The 19,104-nt window shown below is 43.3% G+C and overlaps 1 protein-coding gene across 5 annotated transcripts in view; it reads left to right on the top strand.

Annotated features, from left to right (window-relative positions):
- The first annotated feature begins 2,495 nt into the window (after positions 1–2,495).
- The window catches only part of Tbc1d14 (TBC1 domain family member 14), an 89,229-nt gene continuing 72,620 nt past the window's right edge, over positions 2,496–19,104 (top strand). For 4 of the 5 annotated variants that reach the window (XM_035452168.1, XM_027387091.1, XM_027387090.1 and 1 more), the window contains exon 1: positions 2,496–3,234. In XM_035452168.1, coding sequence (XP_035308059.1) covers positions 2,513–3,234 — 722 coding nt within the window. In that variant the 5' untranslated portion in view covers positions 2,496–2,512. The remainder of the gene's footprint in view (positions 3,235–19,104) is intronic. The other variant, XM_035452170.1, reaches the window with a different exon arrangement.

Below are 19,104 nucleotides of genomic sequence, written 5' to 3'. Positions count from 1 at the left end.
CAGCTGGTAAGCAGCAGAGCCAGAATTTCAGCTGTGCATGTAAAGATTTCCTCTTCTGACCAAGGCTTTGTGCCAGTTTGATCTGTTGGAAGTTGATGGTGTTTTGATATCTAGTAACCTTTGCCTTTGTCAGAGATTAGTTCTTAACTATGTGATAAAATGTTTCTTATTGTGTTCTTGCTTTAGTTAAAAAGAGTACAACTTCCAATTTGTGTGTATTTGAATCTATTTGTATCTTTATGTGATTCTTGTTTCTTAAGATAACAATTGGTTAGGTTTCCCCACAGCAGGGAACACAAAGATGGTGCCTGATGTCCTTGAGGGGCACATGACTGCTGGACTCAGAGTGGACATCAGGGCAGTGTGAGCCATGAAAATCAAAAGGCGTTCAACACTTGCTGAAGTGATGCCGAGATCCTTGTGGAGAATAAATGAGTTTTTGTAGGTTTGAAAATTTTTTTTCAGCCCTTATGTAATTTTTGTTTCTGTATCAAACTAAATTTGCCTGTGTTTTTCTTGTGATGTGGTACACTGTGGTTCTAACTTGTAAGAAAAATGGATTATCAGTACAACTTTGAAGTTAAATGAACCTTAGTTTCAGGATCATAGTTTTCTGTGGCTCAGTCTATTTCTGAATTCCACCTTTCCCTCCTGTTTCTATTTTTGTTCTTTTCTACATTGTCTGAATCACTCTTTCAGCTTCTGGAAGGGGGAGATTACTTCCCTTCCTCCTTTTTGTTTTAATCAGTTTGCTTCTGCACTTAAGGAGACTGGCTTCCTGAGGGCTGTAGAAGGCTTCTGGTAGAAGCTAGGCTAACTCCTAGCAGGTGAAGTGCTGTGTCTGCCTCGGAGTTTTCAGCCACTTCTTGTTTGATGATGATAGCAGCTGTCCCCCCTGGGCCTGCTGCCCATTCATTGGTTTCCTTGACATTTAATTTTCCCAAGATTGTCTGTAGTGAGATTACAGTCCAGGAGTGGTTGGAGTCTAGAGTTTTGGTCCTTATGCTTTACCCTGTGGTCAGGTTACAGTGTACTGTCTGATCTCTTTAGTTCCAACATTTTAGAAGAAAAGGAGAAGGTAACCTTTCACAGGTGAGAGTTGACAGTGTGCTAGAGGCTGTGTTCCTCAGACTGGAATTTTCTCCAGCCTGTCTCTTTGGCTAGAGAGCTCTGGGCATGGCCTTTGAGGTGTATGTGGTCAGTGCTTTAGACTCTTCTCTCAAGTGTTGGCCTTTGCTCTTCTATTATTAACATATCTTCACTAAACTAGCCTCCTGTCCTGAGTTTAAGGACACTATCTCAAGCCAATTAAAACTAGGTATGGCCTTGCCTCTTGACCCCCAAATCCTACCTCTCTAGCTAAGCCTTATCTTGGACTATTCTGAGTGCTTGGCTGCTGTTGTGAAGGAATAGCATGCCCTGTCTTGGACTTGAGTGAGCAAAGTAGTGCTGTGGAAAGCTATGGCCAGTTGGGGTGTGATGGGCAGTCTTACTGCAGATAGTGTGTTTGTGTGTGTGTTTAATTCACTTTGCTGTTTTTTTTGTCTTACAGCAAAATACTAAGCTAATGATTAGGACTGAACCCATGGCTTTGCTCATTCTAGCCAAGTGCCACTACTGAGCTATATTCCCAGCCCCCAATTCACATATTTTGGTCAGAGGTATCCTATTTATAGATTGTCCCCTATGTTATCAGTATACCATTGTTACAGAATGCTTGGGATAAACAACTTGTAAGAATGAAAGGCTTATTTCAGCTCATTGTTTCAGAGATTTCTTCAGACCATGCCTTTTGGCCTTGTTGCTTTGGACCCAGAGAAGTACACAATGTCATAATAGGAGCAAGTGACAAAAGAATCCTGATTACTTCAGTGCATTCAGAAAACAAGGCAATCAAAAGGAAGGACTGGGGGTCTAAATGTGAACTTTAATTTCAACCTCCTAAAGGCTCCACCATCCTCTAGTTGCACAGCAGTCTTGGGATCAAGCCTTCAACATGTGGGCATACAAAATCCACATTATAGCATATTCCCACAAGAAGATTTTCTTCCCACCCAGCACAGATCTTGTGCCCCCATTGCTGGCCTAGATGCCAGAGATGTGACTGGGGTGATGGAACTGATGTTGACACTGATTGCTTTCCCTAGGTGATCTTCTTTGTGAACTGTTGCCCTGCTATTTCATGTCAAGAGAATGTATTCAAGCTTTTGCTCTGGGCCTCAGTTAGAACTTGAATGTATAGGACATTTTCTTTATTTCTTTTTGACATGGGGTATCACATAGACTGGTCTCAAATTCACAAACTTCTTATCCAAGTCTCTTAGCACTGGTTTTACAAGTGGCATACCACTGTGCACAACTTGTAGAACTCTTTCAAAGGCACCCTTTTTAGCAAGACAATACAGCCTTTGGAGCTGTGTGTCCAAAGATACCTGAGGACTTGTATCTTTGGATTTATATACACATTTTAAACTTCCATGTCTGTATTTCTCTAGTTTCTTCTTGGACCAAGATGACTGATGGGAACCTTTCCACCTCTATGAATGGTGTAGCATTGATGGGCATTCTAGATGGTCGACCAGGAGGCTCCCTTCAGGACCTGCAACACCTGAGTGTCAAGGCACCCAGGTCTGTTTCAGTGCCTGACTATGGACCCACACTAAAACTTGGTGCTTTGGAAGATCGCCACAGCCTTCAGTCAGTAGACTCAGGCATTCCTACCTTGGAGATTGGCAACCCGGAGCCTGTGCCCTGCAGTGTGGTCCATGTGAAGAGAAAACAGTCTGAGTCAGAGGTCATCCCTGAACGGGCTTTCCAAAGTGCATGCCCCCTGCCGTCCTGTGCACCCTTAGCTCCCACCAGCAGTGAGCAGGAGCAAGTTGTGCGGAAGTCTTCCACATTTCCCAGGACAGGCTACGACTCAGTGAAACTCTACAGCCCCACCTCCAAAGCCTTGAGCCGAAGTGACAATGTCTCTGTCTGCAGTGTGTCTAGTCTTGGCACAGAACTGTCAACTACATTGTCAGTCAGCAATGAGGACATCTTGGACCTCATGGTCACAAGCAGTTCCAGCGCCATTGTGACCCTAGAGAATGATGATGACCAACACTTTACTGATGTCACTCTGAGCTCCATCAAGGAAACCAGTGACTTACACCAGCAGGATTGTGTTGCTGAAACTGAGGAGGGGAGGAAATTGAAATTATTCCAGCCATTCAGCCACTTCTTTACGAGGTAACACCTTTGGTATTTGGAGCAGGGCCAGGGTACCAGATGTAGACCTGTTGCCTTGTGTTTTCTTGTCTAACTGTAGTGTGTCTCCTGTGTGCATTATTAAGAGCTATGTCCTATAGAGTTGTGCCTTTCCCCTCTGCCTTAGAGTACTGTGGAGTAGTGTGGGCCATGTCTGCTGCTGAATCAGCTGTTTGGCCTCTCACTGCCATCTCCTGCTTCTGTGTCCTTGGTTCACTTAAACAGTCTTTGTTGCTTCTTGGCCTCCTGCCTTTTGTGGGTGGGGTCACTCACAGGTGGTTATTAATTACTTTGGTTTCTTAGGTCAAGCAAAAGGATGCTGTTGAGATTGGTACCAGCATTGACAACTCTTTCTAATACTTGTCCTAATGGCAGACACTGGGTCTGGCATTTCCAAGTGCTCCAGTCATACTTCCAGGGCACCTGTCTGGGCCTTTTCATGTGTTCTGGCCCTGGCCCTGCTGTTGAGGCATGTGCTGTGGCCACCCTGCAGTCACACAATTCTTATTGTATTGATCCTGCCATGTGCACCTTTCCTTTAGTGCCTTGTCACCTAGATCTCCAACAAGCCTATTGGGATTCCTGGGTGTCCTCTAGAGCCCTGTGAGGAAAGTTGCTTCCATTTTTTGTTTGTTTGTTTGTTTGTGTTCTTTTGCTTTTGTTTAGCAAGAGTCTGTCTAAGGTTCTCTTCTAGGCAGGTCATTTGAGAGTCATAGGGTAATAGACATGATCTTAGGTCATTAAGGAGGTGAGTTTATAATCTGAGGTTGGATTACCCCCACCAATCAGTTACAGAAACTGTGAGATTCTCTGCATAAGAATGTGGGGGCTATGGATCATATGTACAGAATTATAATCAGCTCCATATTTTTCTTTGGAGGCTTCTGGGCTATGAGCTTGGCAGGTGGGATCATATGGTACATCTTCCTAGCAAGTCAGTGTTGTGTTGGAATTTGCAGTACTTGGTATGTTGTTCTGGCTAGAGTAAGCCAGAGACATCTGAGTCTAGGAATATGTAGTAACTTACAGTTTCCCAGTTGCTTCATCAGGCAAATGTAGAGTGTCTCCAGTCAGCCTAAGACCAGTTCTGAGTGAGATGGTCTTCACATGGCATGCAGTCTTCTGGGGACACCTTTTTTCTTGATGTGTCAGCTGGTAGGTACCCTGAACCTCAGTGGAGCCCTGATCACAGAACTTGATATTCAGTGATTGCCTTCAGGAGCCCTAGGGAGGGAGCTCTTGTGTGTCAGAGTCCTTCTGAGGCATCCCGTACTGAGAATCTTATCTGTGTAGCTGACTGGTTCCTGTTAGCTTAGATGAGTTTTTGTAGTTTTCCAGAGTGTTTTATGTGACTCCTCAGATCAATCTCAGAGGGGGAAAGGAAAGGAGACAAGTTTCCAGTCACTTAGGAGACAGAGATTCTTAGCAAACCTGGAAACCCATTTTTGAAATAGAGGTGATGTAGCATAGTGGGAACAGCTTGGTTTACAGGTCACATCTTAGCTATGTGATCTTGAACATCACTTACCCTCATTGAGGTTTCTGAATCCCTAGCAGAATACTGAGAAAGGGAGTGGGTACCTGGTGTGTCATTGGCCCTCTTCACTCACCTCTGTTAGCCCCATCATCAGGGTGTTTGCTATCTCAGCTCATTTCCCCCAGAATTGGAGTGAGGAATCCAATTGTGGTTGTGGAATTAAGTGGGTTAATATGTGGAAGGTTTAGTGCAGATTCTGACACATGGATGATATCTTTGTTAGGGTTACTCTTGCTGTGATGAAACACATGGCCAAAAGCAAGTTGGGGGAGGAAAGAGTTTATTTGGCTTACACTTCCATATCACTGTTATTATTGAAGAAATTTAGCACAGGAACTCAAATAGGGCAGGAATATGGAGGCAGGAGCTAATGCAGAGGCCATGGTGTGTGTGTGTGATGTGGGTGGGGGAGTTGCTAGTTGCTTCTTACTGACTTGCTTCACATGACTTGTTCAGCCTGCTTTCTTACAGAATGGAGGAGCACTAGCCCAGGGATAGCATCACCTACAATGGGCTGGGACCTCCCCCATCAATCACTAAATTAAGAAAATACCCTACAGCCAGATATTATGAGGCATTTTCGAATTTGAGGTTCCCTCCCTAAGCTGACTTTAGTTTGTGTCAGGTTGACATAAAACTATCCAGCACAGATGACTTTACATATCAGCTGTAAGGAGTGACTATTTCCTAATTTATTGCTATCTTTGTCTTATGGGGAAATGGTAGAGTTGAATTGTCTGTTGAAGCCTCTTCCCCTTTGGAGGAAATACCTTCAATTTTGCAGTTTCTAGACCCTCTTATCCCTTGGTTCCTGCTTCTTATCTTTATCCAGCTCTGACACTGTTCTAGGGAGCCACACTGAAGCGCTGAAACTGGAATATAAAAACAAATTAATCAAGGTGATATGGCAGTACACTGAGTCTAGTTCCCCTTCCCTTTTCCAGAGTCTCAAAGTCTTAGAGAAGAGTTCCAACCTAGAATTTTGAGGGACATGTAAGGATAAATCTTTTCGCCAGTTGTCCGAGTTCCGCCCACCACCCTGTTAGGGCCCCAGGTAACACACAGAGACTTATATTTGGTACAATGCTGCTGGCCAATGACTAGGATTTCTTACTTGCTAGCTCATTCTTATCAACCATAACTATTAATCTATATATTTATAAAGACTTCTCTTATGGAGGACGCTGACAGAATGCGTCCTGTCTTACTGGGATCACATGGCGGCTCCACAGAGAAGGGAGGAGGAGGAAGACAGCGATTTCCTGCTTGTCCCTGCTTATATTCTGAGTTTGCCTGCTATGTCACTTCCTGCCTGGATCACAAGACTTCTCTTTACTACATTTCCCAGAATCCTCCTCAACTTCTAGTCCCGCCTAACTTGCTTCCCTATTGGCCAACAGTACTTTATTTATCAACCAATAAGACAAACATATACACAGAAGGACCTCCCCATCATCACTGAACACAGGCAAGTAAGTATAGCCATAGCAAATGTTCAAGAATGCAGCCCAGAGCCTAACCCAGGTGTTGAGAGGACTGTGGACTGCAACAGTGTTTGTGCAGTGTAGACCAGGGCTTGGGGGGATCCCAGGCTGGGCCATACCATCTTTTTCCTTGTGTAGCCACTCACCCTCCTACATTCTGCTCTCTACAACCTCAGCAAGTTTATTATTTCTGAGCCGTAGAAAGATGTGTGGATGGTATTGTGGGAAGCTGGTCTAGGAGAATATGGCTCGGTTAGAGGAAGTAGTAGAGATGGTCAGAGAGCTTCTGAACCTGACTTCTTGATGAGGTGCCTACATGAAGACAGGAATAGCAGAGCAATAGTTGCCCCATGGAAGTTGTAGGCATAACTACAATTTGTTCTTCTTTACTTGCTGTAAAATATACCTGTGTACCTGATTACTCTGAGCTATAGACTGGTATCTGCCCTCCTAGACATGGGTGGATATCTTGGGAGGGTGGGCACTACAGTTGGGAGCATTGGTTCAAGGCTCAGGTGGACTAGGTTTATTGGCAGCTCTTCTCTTTCATAATTGTGTGACCTTGAACAGCTTTAATGGGGGAAAACAGCTCAAGTAAGATCAAATAGCTAAGGCATCTAGCTTCCTGGGATTACTTAAGTAGTAGTTTTCTTTGGTTTGAATAGACATATTTGTTTCCTAATGCATTTGTGAGTTTTTGACCCCATACTGTACATTCTTCAGTTGAAACTGTTGCCCAGTACCTTAGAGCAGGACTTCTGCACCAGGTACTGTTGATGTTTGAGATTTGATACTTCCTCTGGGCAGCTGTTCTGTGTGTTGCAACAATCCTGGCCTCTGCACCATCCCCCAATTGTGAAGACCAAAATGTCTCTAGACATTATTGCCACATGTCCTGGGGTGGAGGTGGGTAAAGAATGGGGAGAATCACCAACCTTTCAGATGCACTGGGCTAACAGGTTACAACTGTTGGTACTTAATAGCGTCCTCAAAGGTCATTTACTAGTGTCATATGAGCAGAATCTTCAGCTTACATGGATGAGAACCGTGTTAAGGGATCCCATGAATCCAGTGTAGTAGAACCCAGAGAGCAGTGGGTAAGGAATTCAGTAGCATGCTAGTGATGTGGCTGTTTTCCTCAGGTGATGGGGTTGGTTTCCTTGAAGCCAAAGGTTTAATCTGCTAATCTACACGGGTCTAGGAAGTAATAATTGCTTTCCCTGCTTACATCTTCTGTCATGTGGCCTTTTATTAAGCTCTCAGAGGAGGTTATCAGAGAGTCCTTTGTTAAAAATGTCCATTGGAAGCCAAAGCAGCAAAACAAAACAGCAACAAAACAACAACAAAACAAAACAACAACAAAAAAATAAAAAGAAAGAAAGGAAAAAAGAAAAGAAAAAAGGAAAAGAAAGCCAGGAGGTAGTGGCCCACACCTTTAATCCCAGCACTAGGAGTCAGAGGAAGGTGGATCTCTGAGTTTGAGGCCAGCCTGGTCTACAGAGTGAGTTCCAGGATAGCTGAGGCTACACAAAGAAATCCTGTCTCAAAACACAAACAAACAAAACAACAACAACAAAATGAAGGCAAAGCACACCTTGCCAAAGGAAGGTACAGGAGTAGAGGTAGCCTTTGTGGATGTACCCAGCTGTGCTTAAAGGTCTGGAATGATGGATTTTTTGGTCTGCTTCCTTGCCTGGCAGAGAGCCTTTTGGGGGCCTAATCTGTGCCTGGCTAACCCTGCTTCTTGTAATTCAAAAGCAGAGTGGGAGGATCATGGTGGTTTGAGAGCTGGGTCTGGGGAGCCTCACCATCTCTGTCATTTTGTGCTATGTGACCCTAAGACAATCATTTAACTTCTGCAGCCTCCAGTGTGAACCTGAGTACCTAGGACTAACTGTTCCTCTAGAAAAGAACTAATGTGAGAGGGATAGAGCCATACACAACTCAGTGTTAGAACATATGCCTGGTGCATGTGAGCACCATCCCTAGCACCAAAAACAAATACAAAAACCAACCCAGGTAAAGAGCTAATAATGCAAGTGTTAAATGAGGAAATAGAAACTCTCAAGGCAGAGTGTGCTGAATACATACACTGTTTTTGGCCCCCTTTTCTCCTTTTGTTGGGGTTTTATATGAAGTTTCAGTGTTATTTTTAAATTTTTTTTCTGTGTAAAGATGTTTGCTACCACTGGTTTAAAAGTGAATCTTCAGGTAGATACTTTGATATGATTCGAATATGTTTAGCCACAGTTTTAGTTCCGTAAAGCTAGGCTAGACTTTTGGGATTTGATCCATTGGCTGGTGACCCTAGAATAGGGAAAGGAGAAAATTTAGGGACAGGAGGCAGCTTATGAAGAGAAGGTGAGTTCATTTACCAGGAGGTGGGTGTACTTTTGTGTACCTGGTACTGTTCTTTGCTTTGCATGGCTGCCTTTTTCAGGGAGGCTTTTCTACAGCTTTGACAGTGTCTGTTTCCAGCTTCCTGGATGCTAGAGCAGTTGTCATGCAGAAGAGCCCTTTTGTTCCCTTCCAGAGGCAGTGATGTTACTTCCTACTGGGTTTCTAGAGTTCAGCAATTCCAGTAGCAGTTCCTGTTTGCATCTCAGGTACATCAGTTTCTTGTTGCTTAGTGACCTATTCCTAGGAGCCAGGGGAATATTCAGAACCAACTTCTTCAATGATCTTGAAATCATCTTATTCATTGTGTTAAATCCATGTCTGCTTTACATACCTAGAATCCTCCCCCCCCCCATTGGGAACTTACTAATATTGCTAAATTTTTCTTGTATGTGTGGAAACCATGACAGGCTGATTAACTTGGCAGGGGATTTAGGGCTTAGGTCTTTAGCCTTTAAGTTTATGATCTGCAAGACAGGATAAGTTCACACTTCAAGTGTTTTTAGGTGAAATGGGAAGGGATGTACCTGGATGTGTGTTAGGTGTGTGGCTGGCATAGTAATATTGGTTCAGTTTTATGTTGCTTGACTTATTTTCTAATACTATGACCATTTTAGAATTAGCATCAGTGAAATGAGAGGTCACATTTGATTTATAATTATGAGTTTTCTACATAATCTGTTTGCTAGTGTCCTATGTCTTTGAACATTCTAGGTGTATCAGAACACTTGCTGTGTATTTGAGCTGCTGCTGGTGTGTGCACATGTTTGTGCATTGCTGGTACCAGGAGGAGGGCTGGGCAATAGTTTTTTGTTTTTTGTTTTTTTGTTTGTTTGTTTTTTTTGTTTTGTTTTTCGAGACAGGGTTTCTCTGTGGCTTTGGAGGCTGTCCTGGAACTAGCTCTTGTAGACCAGGCTGGTCTCGAACTCACAGAGATTCACCTGCCTCTGCCTCCCGAGTGCTGGGATTAAAGGCGTGGCTGCCAACGCCCGGCTGGGCAATAGTTTCTTGACCTAGCTGTGTGATGGTGTTCTGGCCTGTGGTCTTAGGTAAGGCTTAGTCTTTGTGTGCTTGTCTGTGAAATAAGCTGAGGTACTTAATTATGGGTCTGTGAGAATGAAAAGAGCTATCTTAGGGCTGGAGAGATGGCTCAGAGGTTAAGAGCACCAACTGCTCTTCCAGAGGTCCTGAGTTCAATTCCCAGCAACCACATGGTGGCTTACAACCATCCATAATGAGATCTGGTGCCCTCTTCTGGTGTGCAGATATATATAGAAGCAGAATGTTGTATACATAATAAATAAATAAATAAAATCTTTAAAAAAAAAAAAGAAAAAAAAAGAAAAGAGCTGTCTCATGTAATCAGAACGTTGAGCTCCAAGAGCCAGGCAGAAAAGAAGGGAGAAAAAGATGGACAGGCTGCTGCAGAGGCCAGTATGTCAAGTCTCTCTGTTGTGGAATGAGGATAAGAAAGACAATAATAAGATAAAACGGAAACCAATAGATTGGAATAGGACAGAACAAATAGAAGGAAAAGAGCCTAAGAAAAGGCACATGAGACAGATAAAGATGGCAGAGGCTACTTATTTATATACAGGAATCCCATGGAGATGCTCAACTGGAAGTTATAATATATATGCAAAAGACCTGTAGGGTAAAAAGAGAGAAAAATATATAAAAATAAAAGATAAAATTTTTAAAAAGGTCCTGACTTGATATTATGAATGAGACAAGGAACCTACAATGATGCTGTTGAGTTTGTTTTCTGTTGGCCATCTACTGCTGGGCATGCAGCCTGCCCTTAAGAGTAGTTTGTTTCCCCAGTTGAGAGTCCCTTAGAGAAAACTAAATTTTCATTTGCAAATGGTTGTCAATTGAAAATAGTTTCTGGGTTAGGAATGGGGGCATGTGTCCATTTCTCCTTTCAGCTCTTAAGACTCCATTTGGTACAGATCTATGTACAAGCTGCCTCAGTCTCTGTGAGTTTATATAATTTTCTGTTGCTTTAGAAGGCATAGCCAGTTTTTAAAACCTGATTGATATTTCTCTGTATGGATTTGCTTGCTGAAGTGCATCTTCATTGCTTCTAAGTTTTGGCATATATGAACAGTTGCCATTGTAAAGATCCATGTGTGTGTAAGTTTTCAGATCTTTTGGGAGTTTGCCATGGAGTACAATTGTTATACTGTATGATAAACTTATTTAGTGTTGAAGAAACTGCCTGTTTTCCAAAGTGGCTTCACTGTTTTATATATTTATATATTGCCACCAGTGATGAATGAGAATTCCTGTTGTTCTGTCTCCTTGCCAGTGTTTGCTGTTATCATTTCTTGTTTTCTGGTTTTCTTGGTCCAGTAGAAAGCAGGGTCCTTAGTTGAAAATGTTCTGGGATAAGTTTCTGTAACAAAATACCATTGAAATGAATGGACTGGAAACACCAATTCTGAAGGCTGGGAAGTTCAAGATAGAGGTTCAGCAGATTTGGTATCCATTGACAAAAAAAGCTTGTTTTGATGAATGGTGTGTTAGTTACTTTTCTTGTTCCTGGGAGCAACTTAAGGAAGGGCGGGCTTTATTTTACCTCACAGCTTGTAGATACTGTCCATCATGGCAGGGAAGGAATGTTGACAGCATGAGGCAGCTGATCACATTGCATCTGAAGTCAGGAAGAGAGACAGATGAGCCAATGGGATGGTGCAACTCATATTCAGAGTGGGTCTTCCTTCTTCCACTAAGTCTTTCTAGAAATACCCTTATAGATATGTTGGGGATGTATTTCTATGGTAATCCTAAATCCCATCAAGTTAGCAGTCAAGATTAACAATCACAGATAGCCATCTTTAAAAAAAATAAAAAATTTAATATTTATTTTTATTATGGGTAGGTTGGGTACATGGATGCCAGAGAAAAGTATTGGATCCCTTGGAACTGGAGTTAAAGGTAGTTGTGAATTGCCTGATGTAGATTCTGGGAACCAAATTTGGGACCTCTAAAGAACAGCAAGCACTCTTAATCACTGAGCCATATCTCCAACCCAAATAGCCTTTTTTGTTATACCCTCATGTGCCAAAGGGGCATGCTAACTCTTTGGTGCCTCTTTTAAATGGACACCATCAGTCATGATGGCTCTTGCCTGAAATACTTCCCAAATACTTCAGTACTGTCTATTTGGGATTAGTATTTCAGCTTGTGAATTTGGGGGCCGCAAACAGATATTCAGGCCATAGCCACAAGGGTGGAATATTGGATTTGAGGGGAGGGGTGGTACTAAGGTTATCCTGAGGAATGGATATTTGGGCAGAGAGGGAAACATTGCTGTGCCCTGCTGAGTTAGTGGAAACTAGTCAGTGTGCTTCTGTATTGCCTCAGCCCGAGCTATGTTCCCCTGTACAGGCACTGGTGTGGGGTGGTGGTGTAGTTTTCTGAATACAATGAAGTAAGTCAAAGGTAGGAGTTTAGGATACACTTAAGTGTGGTCACAGTGGTGTTTTGATTTTGTGCTGGGTAGCATAGGCCCCTTGTAGGTAATGGACAGTGAAAGGAGAGGTCAGCATCACCCCTCTCTTCAAACCCAGTGAAAGGAGGGGGTCAAAAAGAGCTTGGTGGCAACTTTGAGGTTGGTCTGTGTTTTTCTGCATGTACCTATTCCACTCAACTAGTAATTTCAGCTATGTTTGGAGACTCTGGGCAGGAAAGGTCGAGGAAAAGAGGCAAGGTTCCCTCGTTTGATTTACACACACATCTTGTATGTTTGGGGGGGGGATGAGGCAGGCATAATGCCATCTCAAGTTCTTTTCTAATAGGTACTGCTTTGATGGGCAGGCCTTGATAAGAGAGACCTGTGCTTGGTTTAAGAAGGTTCCACTTATGAATAGCACCCATCTTTCAGGGAAAGGTTGGCTTGGGCTGGAGGGTGGTGCATGATTCCTATGTCTTGGGGAAGGGAATAGCACTGAATGTAGGGCATGCAGATGCCCCTTCTCAAGGGCCCATGGTGACTGTAGTACTCTAGAAGTATGTGGGTCAGGGATGCTTGGCATACTCTGCTCTTAGGTAGACATAACTAAGCACTGTCCTCTAGAGAGGTCCAGGTTACTATGGTAAGAGGAGAAGTAAACGTAAGAGGAAATGCTCAGGAGGAACATGGACCATCATCATGTGGGTGTGAGGTACTACTTCCTCTTCTTTAGTCCTGGTCCTTTGTAGGGACCCCACCCTTACTTCCAGCTGGTTGTCTACACTTAATGTTTTCTTGGAATCCACCGCTAGGTAAGAGCCGGTATAGCTTCCCCTCCCTAGGACCAGCCTGCAGAATACTCAGTGATGCTGTTTCTGTGCTTCTCTTAAGAGGCCATATCCCAGAGTCATGTATGCAAATGCTTAATCTAGTCAGCATGTTTTTTCCAGTTTTGGAGGTCTTCTGTGTACCCCAAATAGTTCATGCCCTCAATAAACTGGCTCATAGAGGTGCTGGGAGAGTACATGTCATCACAAGCTGCTCTGCACTATTGCTACGGCTGGTTTTTTTTTTTTTTTTTTTTTTTTTTTTTTTTTTTTTTTTTTTTTTGTGGGCCCTGTGTTTAGTTCCTTGGCTGTTACTTTCGCAACATCAGCAGACTATATGTCCTGATTGGAACCCATCACAGACAGCATGGGGCCTGCAAACTAAGGAGGAAGCCTTAGCTGAGTGACTAGGATGGCTGCACTCCTGAGCTTTGTGGACTTATCTGGAGTGAGGGCTGAAGAGACACAGTGAAACCCTGAAGGTGTTTGATGACAGTCACTTTTTCACGAGTGGAAGCTGCTTGGCCATGCCATCCCTTCATGTGAAGAAGTTGCTTTGTAGACATTGTTTTCCTATGTGTTAAGTAGAGATTTGGCTTGTCTGTTTTCAGAGTCACCCATTCAGAGCTTTCCTGAATCACATCTTAGTTTACAGCCTGTCTTTCTGTAGGCCAAGAGACCCCTCCTACAATGGGTTCCTTCTACCTCACGGGTTCCTTCTACCTCTTCCTGCTGTGCATACTCTAACAAGAAAACCTCTGGAATTAGAGGGCTCCCTTCATGGTGTTTTGCAATTCTTCACTTGTGTGTTGTTGGCTAGGGAGTATGGTTGAGCAGTGTCAACTGTATCAGACTAAGAAACTGTCTATGACTCATTCTCTGCTTGCACTAGGGAAGAACACAGTAAATGCTTGCCAAGCAAAGATCTGAATTTAGACACCATACATTTCCACAGACAGTGTTTACCCAAGGACCCAGCTCTGTAGTGAGCAGTACCTGCTTGCCACATGTAACATCCCATTTTGCATGTGTAGTTTGAGTGCATTCTGGAGAGTGGTGATACACTTGCTACCATACTATAGGTACCATGGAGAGAGAAGGCAGGGGTTAGGGAATGTGGGGGTGAGAAAACTGAAAAGGTTGTGCCTAGACAGGGTATTTGGGAGCTGGAGCTTGCTGAGCAGGTGACATTCAAGTAAAGATTTTAGTTTGGGTAAAGGAGAGTACTCTCCAAGGATATCATTGCAGGGACAGAATTTCTAAGGCTGGTGGGATTTGCCTCATTTATTACATGTCTGTGTTGTAGTTGTTCAGGACCTGTGTCAGCACCTAAGCAGCTCAGCAGCCTCTGGTCCCAGACCCCTATGGCAATTTGTACTCGCTTAGCAAATTCACTCCTTTTCATTGTCTGGAGTCTGCTTTGCAGAGTCTGGCCCTGTGCTGCCCAGCATATTAGCCATTAGTTAAAGCCAATTAAACTAACCTCAAATGGAAAATTGAGCCCCTCAGCCTTACTAGCCATATCCAGGCACTCAGTAGCCATGTGGGAGTCAGTGGCTGCTGTATTGAATGGTGGTGGGAAGTTCTGTTGCCAGCCTACTCTAGAGGACAACCTGTGACTTTATTTTTAAACTTGTTCCTTTGATGTATAACAGCAACACAGAGTGACTGTATAAATAGCACATCTTAATAAAGGGGGTGAAGCTAAGAGAAGCCTACAGAGAGCACCATGCACAGGGCCAGGGGCATCCTCACATTACTCTTGACCTTTGAGCCATCTCTAGCCCCTGTGTATAGGATTAAAGCTTCTCTTTGTATGCAACAAAGCTTTGGGCACCATTCTGCTTTCATACCTACTATAATTTTTCTTTATTTCCTTACAGACTTTTTACGAGTTTTAAACATTAAAAAACAAAGTATGGTAGACTAGTGCTGGGCTCTGCCTCAGCGGTAGAGCACATGCTCAGCATGTGTGGGGTCCTGGGTCCCATGCTCAGTTCTGCAAAAATAAAACAACAGTATCAACTAAAACCATGGGCTCCTTCTATGGTTTGGTGTCCTGCATTTTAGCTTAGAGAAGATAGTTTCTTACATAATTAAATGTTGTTGATATATACTTATTAATAATGTCTTTGTAGTCTTCTTCCCTATGAATCATTTACTTGCCCAACAATAAGGAAGTGGTCTTTGTTTCCTTTGTTTCCGCTGTGTGTACTACAGCTTGCTTGGTCTGCATTTTAGATGATGAAGTGGGGGATGGGCTGTCAGAATTGCTACTTTATGACTATTGTCCCTGACCTTTGGTCAGCGCCCCCCCTCCCAGATCATAGTGCTATATGCCAGGAGCCTTTTTTTTTTTAAAACCCCCCTTGGAGGAAGTTTCTAGGCAGTGAACATTCAGATTCTGTTGTATGAATAGTGGTACTCCTAGCAATGGACAGTGGCTGTTGGAATTTGCCATGGCTTTGGCCTCTAGTTAGTATGATATGGATTTGGAGAGGACTTTTCTCTGGTGTACCTTGAACCTTCTCTTTTTCTTATAGACTCTGGCTCCAGTGCTCTGCTTCACACTTCCTGCGTCTGCCTGAGGTACTCCCTTCCTTCTATTCCTTCTGTTTTTGCCCAATTACAGCATTGGTTTTTTTTTTGTTTTTTTTTTTTTTTTTTTTTTTTTTGAGACGGTTTCTCAATGTAATCTTGGCTGTCCTGGAATTCACTCTGTAGTTTAGGCTGACCTTGAACTGAAAGAGATCTGCCTGCCTCTGCCTTCTAAGTGCTGGTATTAAAGGTGTGTGCCCCTTATTGTAGGGCCAATTACAGTATTCTTAAGGGCCAGCATAATGGACACCCTTCTCTGAAGCTTCTCCAGTGCAGAGACTGCTACAGAGTACTGTACTCTTTCCTGTCTCCTACAGGTCACTATAGACTGGAATTGTCACTCTGTCTACCTTATCTCCTGTAGTCTAGTATTGTCACTCCATCCTGTCTCCTGCAGGCCAGCCCACTGTAGTCTAGTAATATCATGTGGCCCCTGCTTTTTCTGTGAGGTACTCAAGGACTGGGTCTGGGTCTTAGTCATTCCTGATCTCAGTTCCTCCTAGCTGCTGTTCTTCAGTCTTGGAACATCAACAACACATAGTGACTTGTTTCTCTTCACCTCTACCTTATGGACTCATGTTTCTGGAGCCAGTGTGATTTTAATCCTGTGGTAGGAGATGCTCTATGGTTTGGTGTTTGCTGTATGAGGGAAAATGGGGATCTGATGGCTTATAGGGAAAGTGGCTCTATTTACTGGGGGACGGGGACTGACACATTGGGTTTTAGAAACCCATTGGGTTAGGAATCTGCATCCATCTTGGATTAGTGAGCTAGAAGAATCGTAAGACACTAGACAGCTCACATTGTACTGCAGGGCAGGGCTTGTTGTTTTACTTTGATTTGGTGAGTAGAAATGAGGCACAGATTTAAAGCAAAGTCTAAAGATAACCCTTTCCAGCAGCTTCCATAAACAGTAAGTTATCTTAAATACTGAGTAAAACATCAATTAAAGAAGTAGAAAGCTTTTATTGGTTAAAGAGCAAAGTTCTCAGCACAATAGGATATGTCAGGGGACATGTTAACAAAATGTTCAGCTGGAAATATAGCTCAGTGACTGAACATGTATTTACTATGTGGAGGCCCTAGATTCAGTCCTCAGAACTGAAACATAAAAATAATTATGAAAATTCCTGTTTGTTGAGAAAAAGCATACAAGTCCTACTCTCAAAGGTTAGACTTAACTGGTTTAGAGTGAGATGTATGCATCAGAACTTGTAAGCACTCCTTGGGCAATTCTGGAATGTAGTAGAAGCAAGGCCAGATCTCAAGTATGGGCTGTGCTTGGAGAGTGTTTCCTCTGCTGCACACCTCAAGCAGGTGCTTTCCTCGTTGCCTCCTCTTTGGGGAAAGTCATCCCTTAGGGTATAAATAGTATGCCTGCCAGTGGTAAGCCACTTTGAGAAGGGGACCTAGTCTTGTGGTTATCAGTGATTACTCCCAGTGTGTGTGGCATAGTGCCTAGGATATAAGTTGATTCAATATGTATTTGTTGAATGAAAAAAATAACTCATATCAATATGTTAAATGAGATGAGATGCTTATCCTTACGTAATTAATCAGTTGTTTTCTGGTTAGGAACTGAGTAGTGTCATCCCTATTCTATGAATGAAGACTGCGAGGGATCATTTCTGCCCAGAGTCGGGCGGGTTAGGCAGCTGTGGTTTGAGCCACATTCTGCTGAAGTCCCTATCCCAGGAATACATTTTCTACTTCAGTAGACTTTTCTCCATAAGATTTCTAGTGTGCTAAAGGAGCATAGCCCTCTCATGGCTCTCCTGAGATTATTGCACTTCCAAGATTACGTATGATTACCGTGTGGACAGACTGCTCACTATTGACCTCTCTTTTCCCTTTTTTTCTTAGTATTCAGTTGGAGATTAGGAATAGACTGCATTTTCTTTCCTTTTGGGGGCGGGAGGAGCTCAAGGCATGGTTTCTCTGTGGCTTTGGAGGATATCCTGGAACTAGATCTTGTAGACCAGGCTGGTCTCGAACTCATAGAGATCCGCCTGCCTCTGCCTTCTGAGTACTGGGATTAAAGACGTGTGCTACCACTGCCCGGCTTAGCCTGCATTTTCTTAGTAGAGTACATTTTATATTAATTTACATAGCCACTTTCATGCTGCCTCCTTCTTTCAGATTTAGTTTTTTGTTTGTTTGTTTGTTTGTTTTTGTTTTTTTTTTTCCGAGACAGGGTTTCTCTGTGTAGCTTAGGAGCCTATCCTGGCACTCGATCTCACAGAGATCCACCTGCCTCTGCCTCCCGAGTGCTGGGATTAAAGGTGTGCGCCACCAACGCCCGGCTGATATTTTTTAATTATGTGTAGGTTTGTATGTCTGCATGTGAATATGTGTACATGGAGGCCCCTGGAGTGGAGTTACAGAAGGTTATAAGCTGTGTTGTGTAGGTGCTGGGAACTGAACTTTGCTCTTAATGTTCTTAATGGCTGATTATCTTTCTAGCACCTTTGCTCTGCTTTCTTTTTCTCTTCATAAAAATCTAAGTTGATATGAGAGAGTAGAGCCCCTGCTTAATTTTTCCTTCCTGTATTTACATGTTAGGGAGTGTTTAGAAGAGATTGGGAAGTTGTGGGTAGGGAAAATACGAGCCTTGTGGACTCTGTGACTTTCTCTGAAGACTTGCAGAGGAGTCATTTCAGGGTTAGGTTAATGAGTTACTCAGCAGGCTTTATGCCAGGACTCAGGATACAGAGACCACATAGGAAGCCCCTCACCATGTAGTGGGAGGTAGACTTGTCAGAAACTAGAATCCTGGGCCTGGAAGGTGTCTCAGCAGTTTAGGCACTTGTTTCCTGCCAAGCCTGATGACCTGGACCTACATAGTGGCCCTTTGATCTCCACATGTGATTGAAAAAACAAACAAACAAACAAAACAAAAAATATTTCCTTTAAAAAGGAAAGAAGGAGAAAGAAACTAGAATCCATGCTTCCAGCTCTCCTTGGAAAAGAGTGGTGATAGTGGTTTGGGAGCACAGCAGGGGCTGCCTGGGGAGGGACTTCTAGCCAGGCTGCAGTGGTCCAGCTGAATTCACTTTGTTTAAGTTGTGTGTGCCAAGCACATGGATCTTAGGCATTGAGTGTGAGCACATTCATATGAATGCCACTGGATTAGCAGCCTTCAGAAGCCTCTTGAGGGGCCCTTCCCTGACAATACCTGTCTTGCAGGTGACCAGAGTTTTTAGCTAAATGTAGTAACATGGTTTGCACTCCTGGGTCTGGTCTCCTTTGCTGTCACTGTGTGTGCTCCCGTTGGGTGGTACTTTGTTGAGTTTCAGCACACTGAAGGGTGATGCTGATCATAATACTTTTGAGCCTGTACTTTGAGGTACACTCACGTGGACAGAATCTGAGTCTGCTTTGTCCATGCCAAGCCTCTTCCCAGTATGTATACAGCACTTCACACTTCACTGGCTCTGTTGGCAGTCTGCTTGGTCAGTAGCCTCTTTAGACATAGGCATTTCCAATTTTGTTTTCTTTGTTCATCTTGGTGACAAGATAGGGCTATATAGGTTTTAATTTGAATTTTTGTTT

This window comes from Cricetulus griseus (genome assembly GCF_003668045.3).
Source record: "Cricetulus griseus strain 17A/GY chromosome 1 unlocalized genomic scaffold, alternate assembly CriGri-PICRH-1.0 chr1_1, whole genome shotgun sequence".
Lineage (NCBI taxonomy): Eukaryota > Metazoa > Chordata > Mammalia > Rodentia > Cricetidae > Cricetulus > Cricetulus griseus.
Note: the sequence above shows the minus strand (reverse complement) of the source record. Positions and strands in the feature narration are given on the sequence as shown.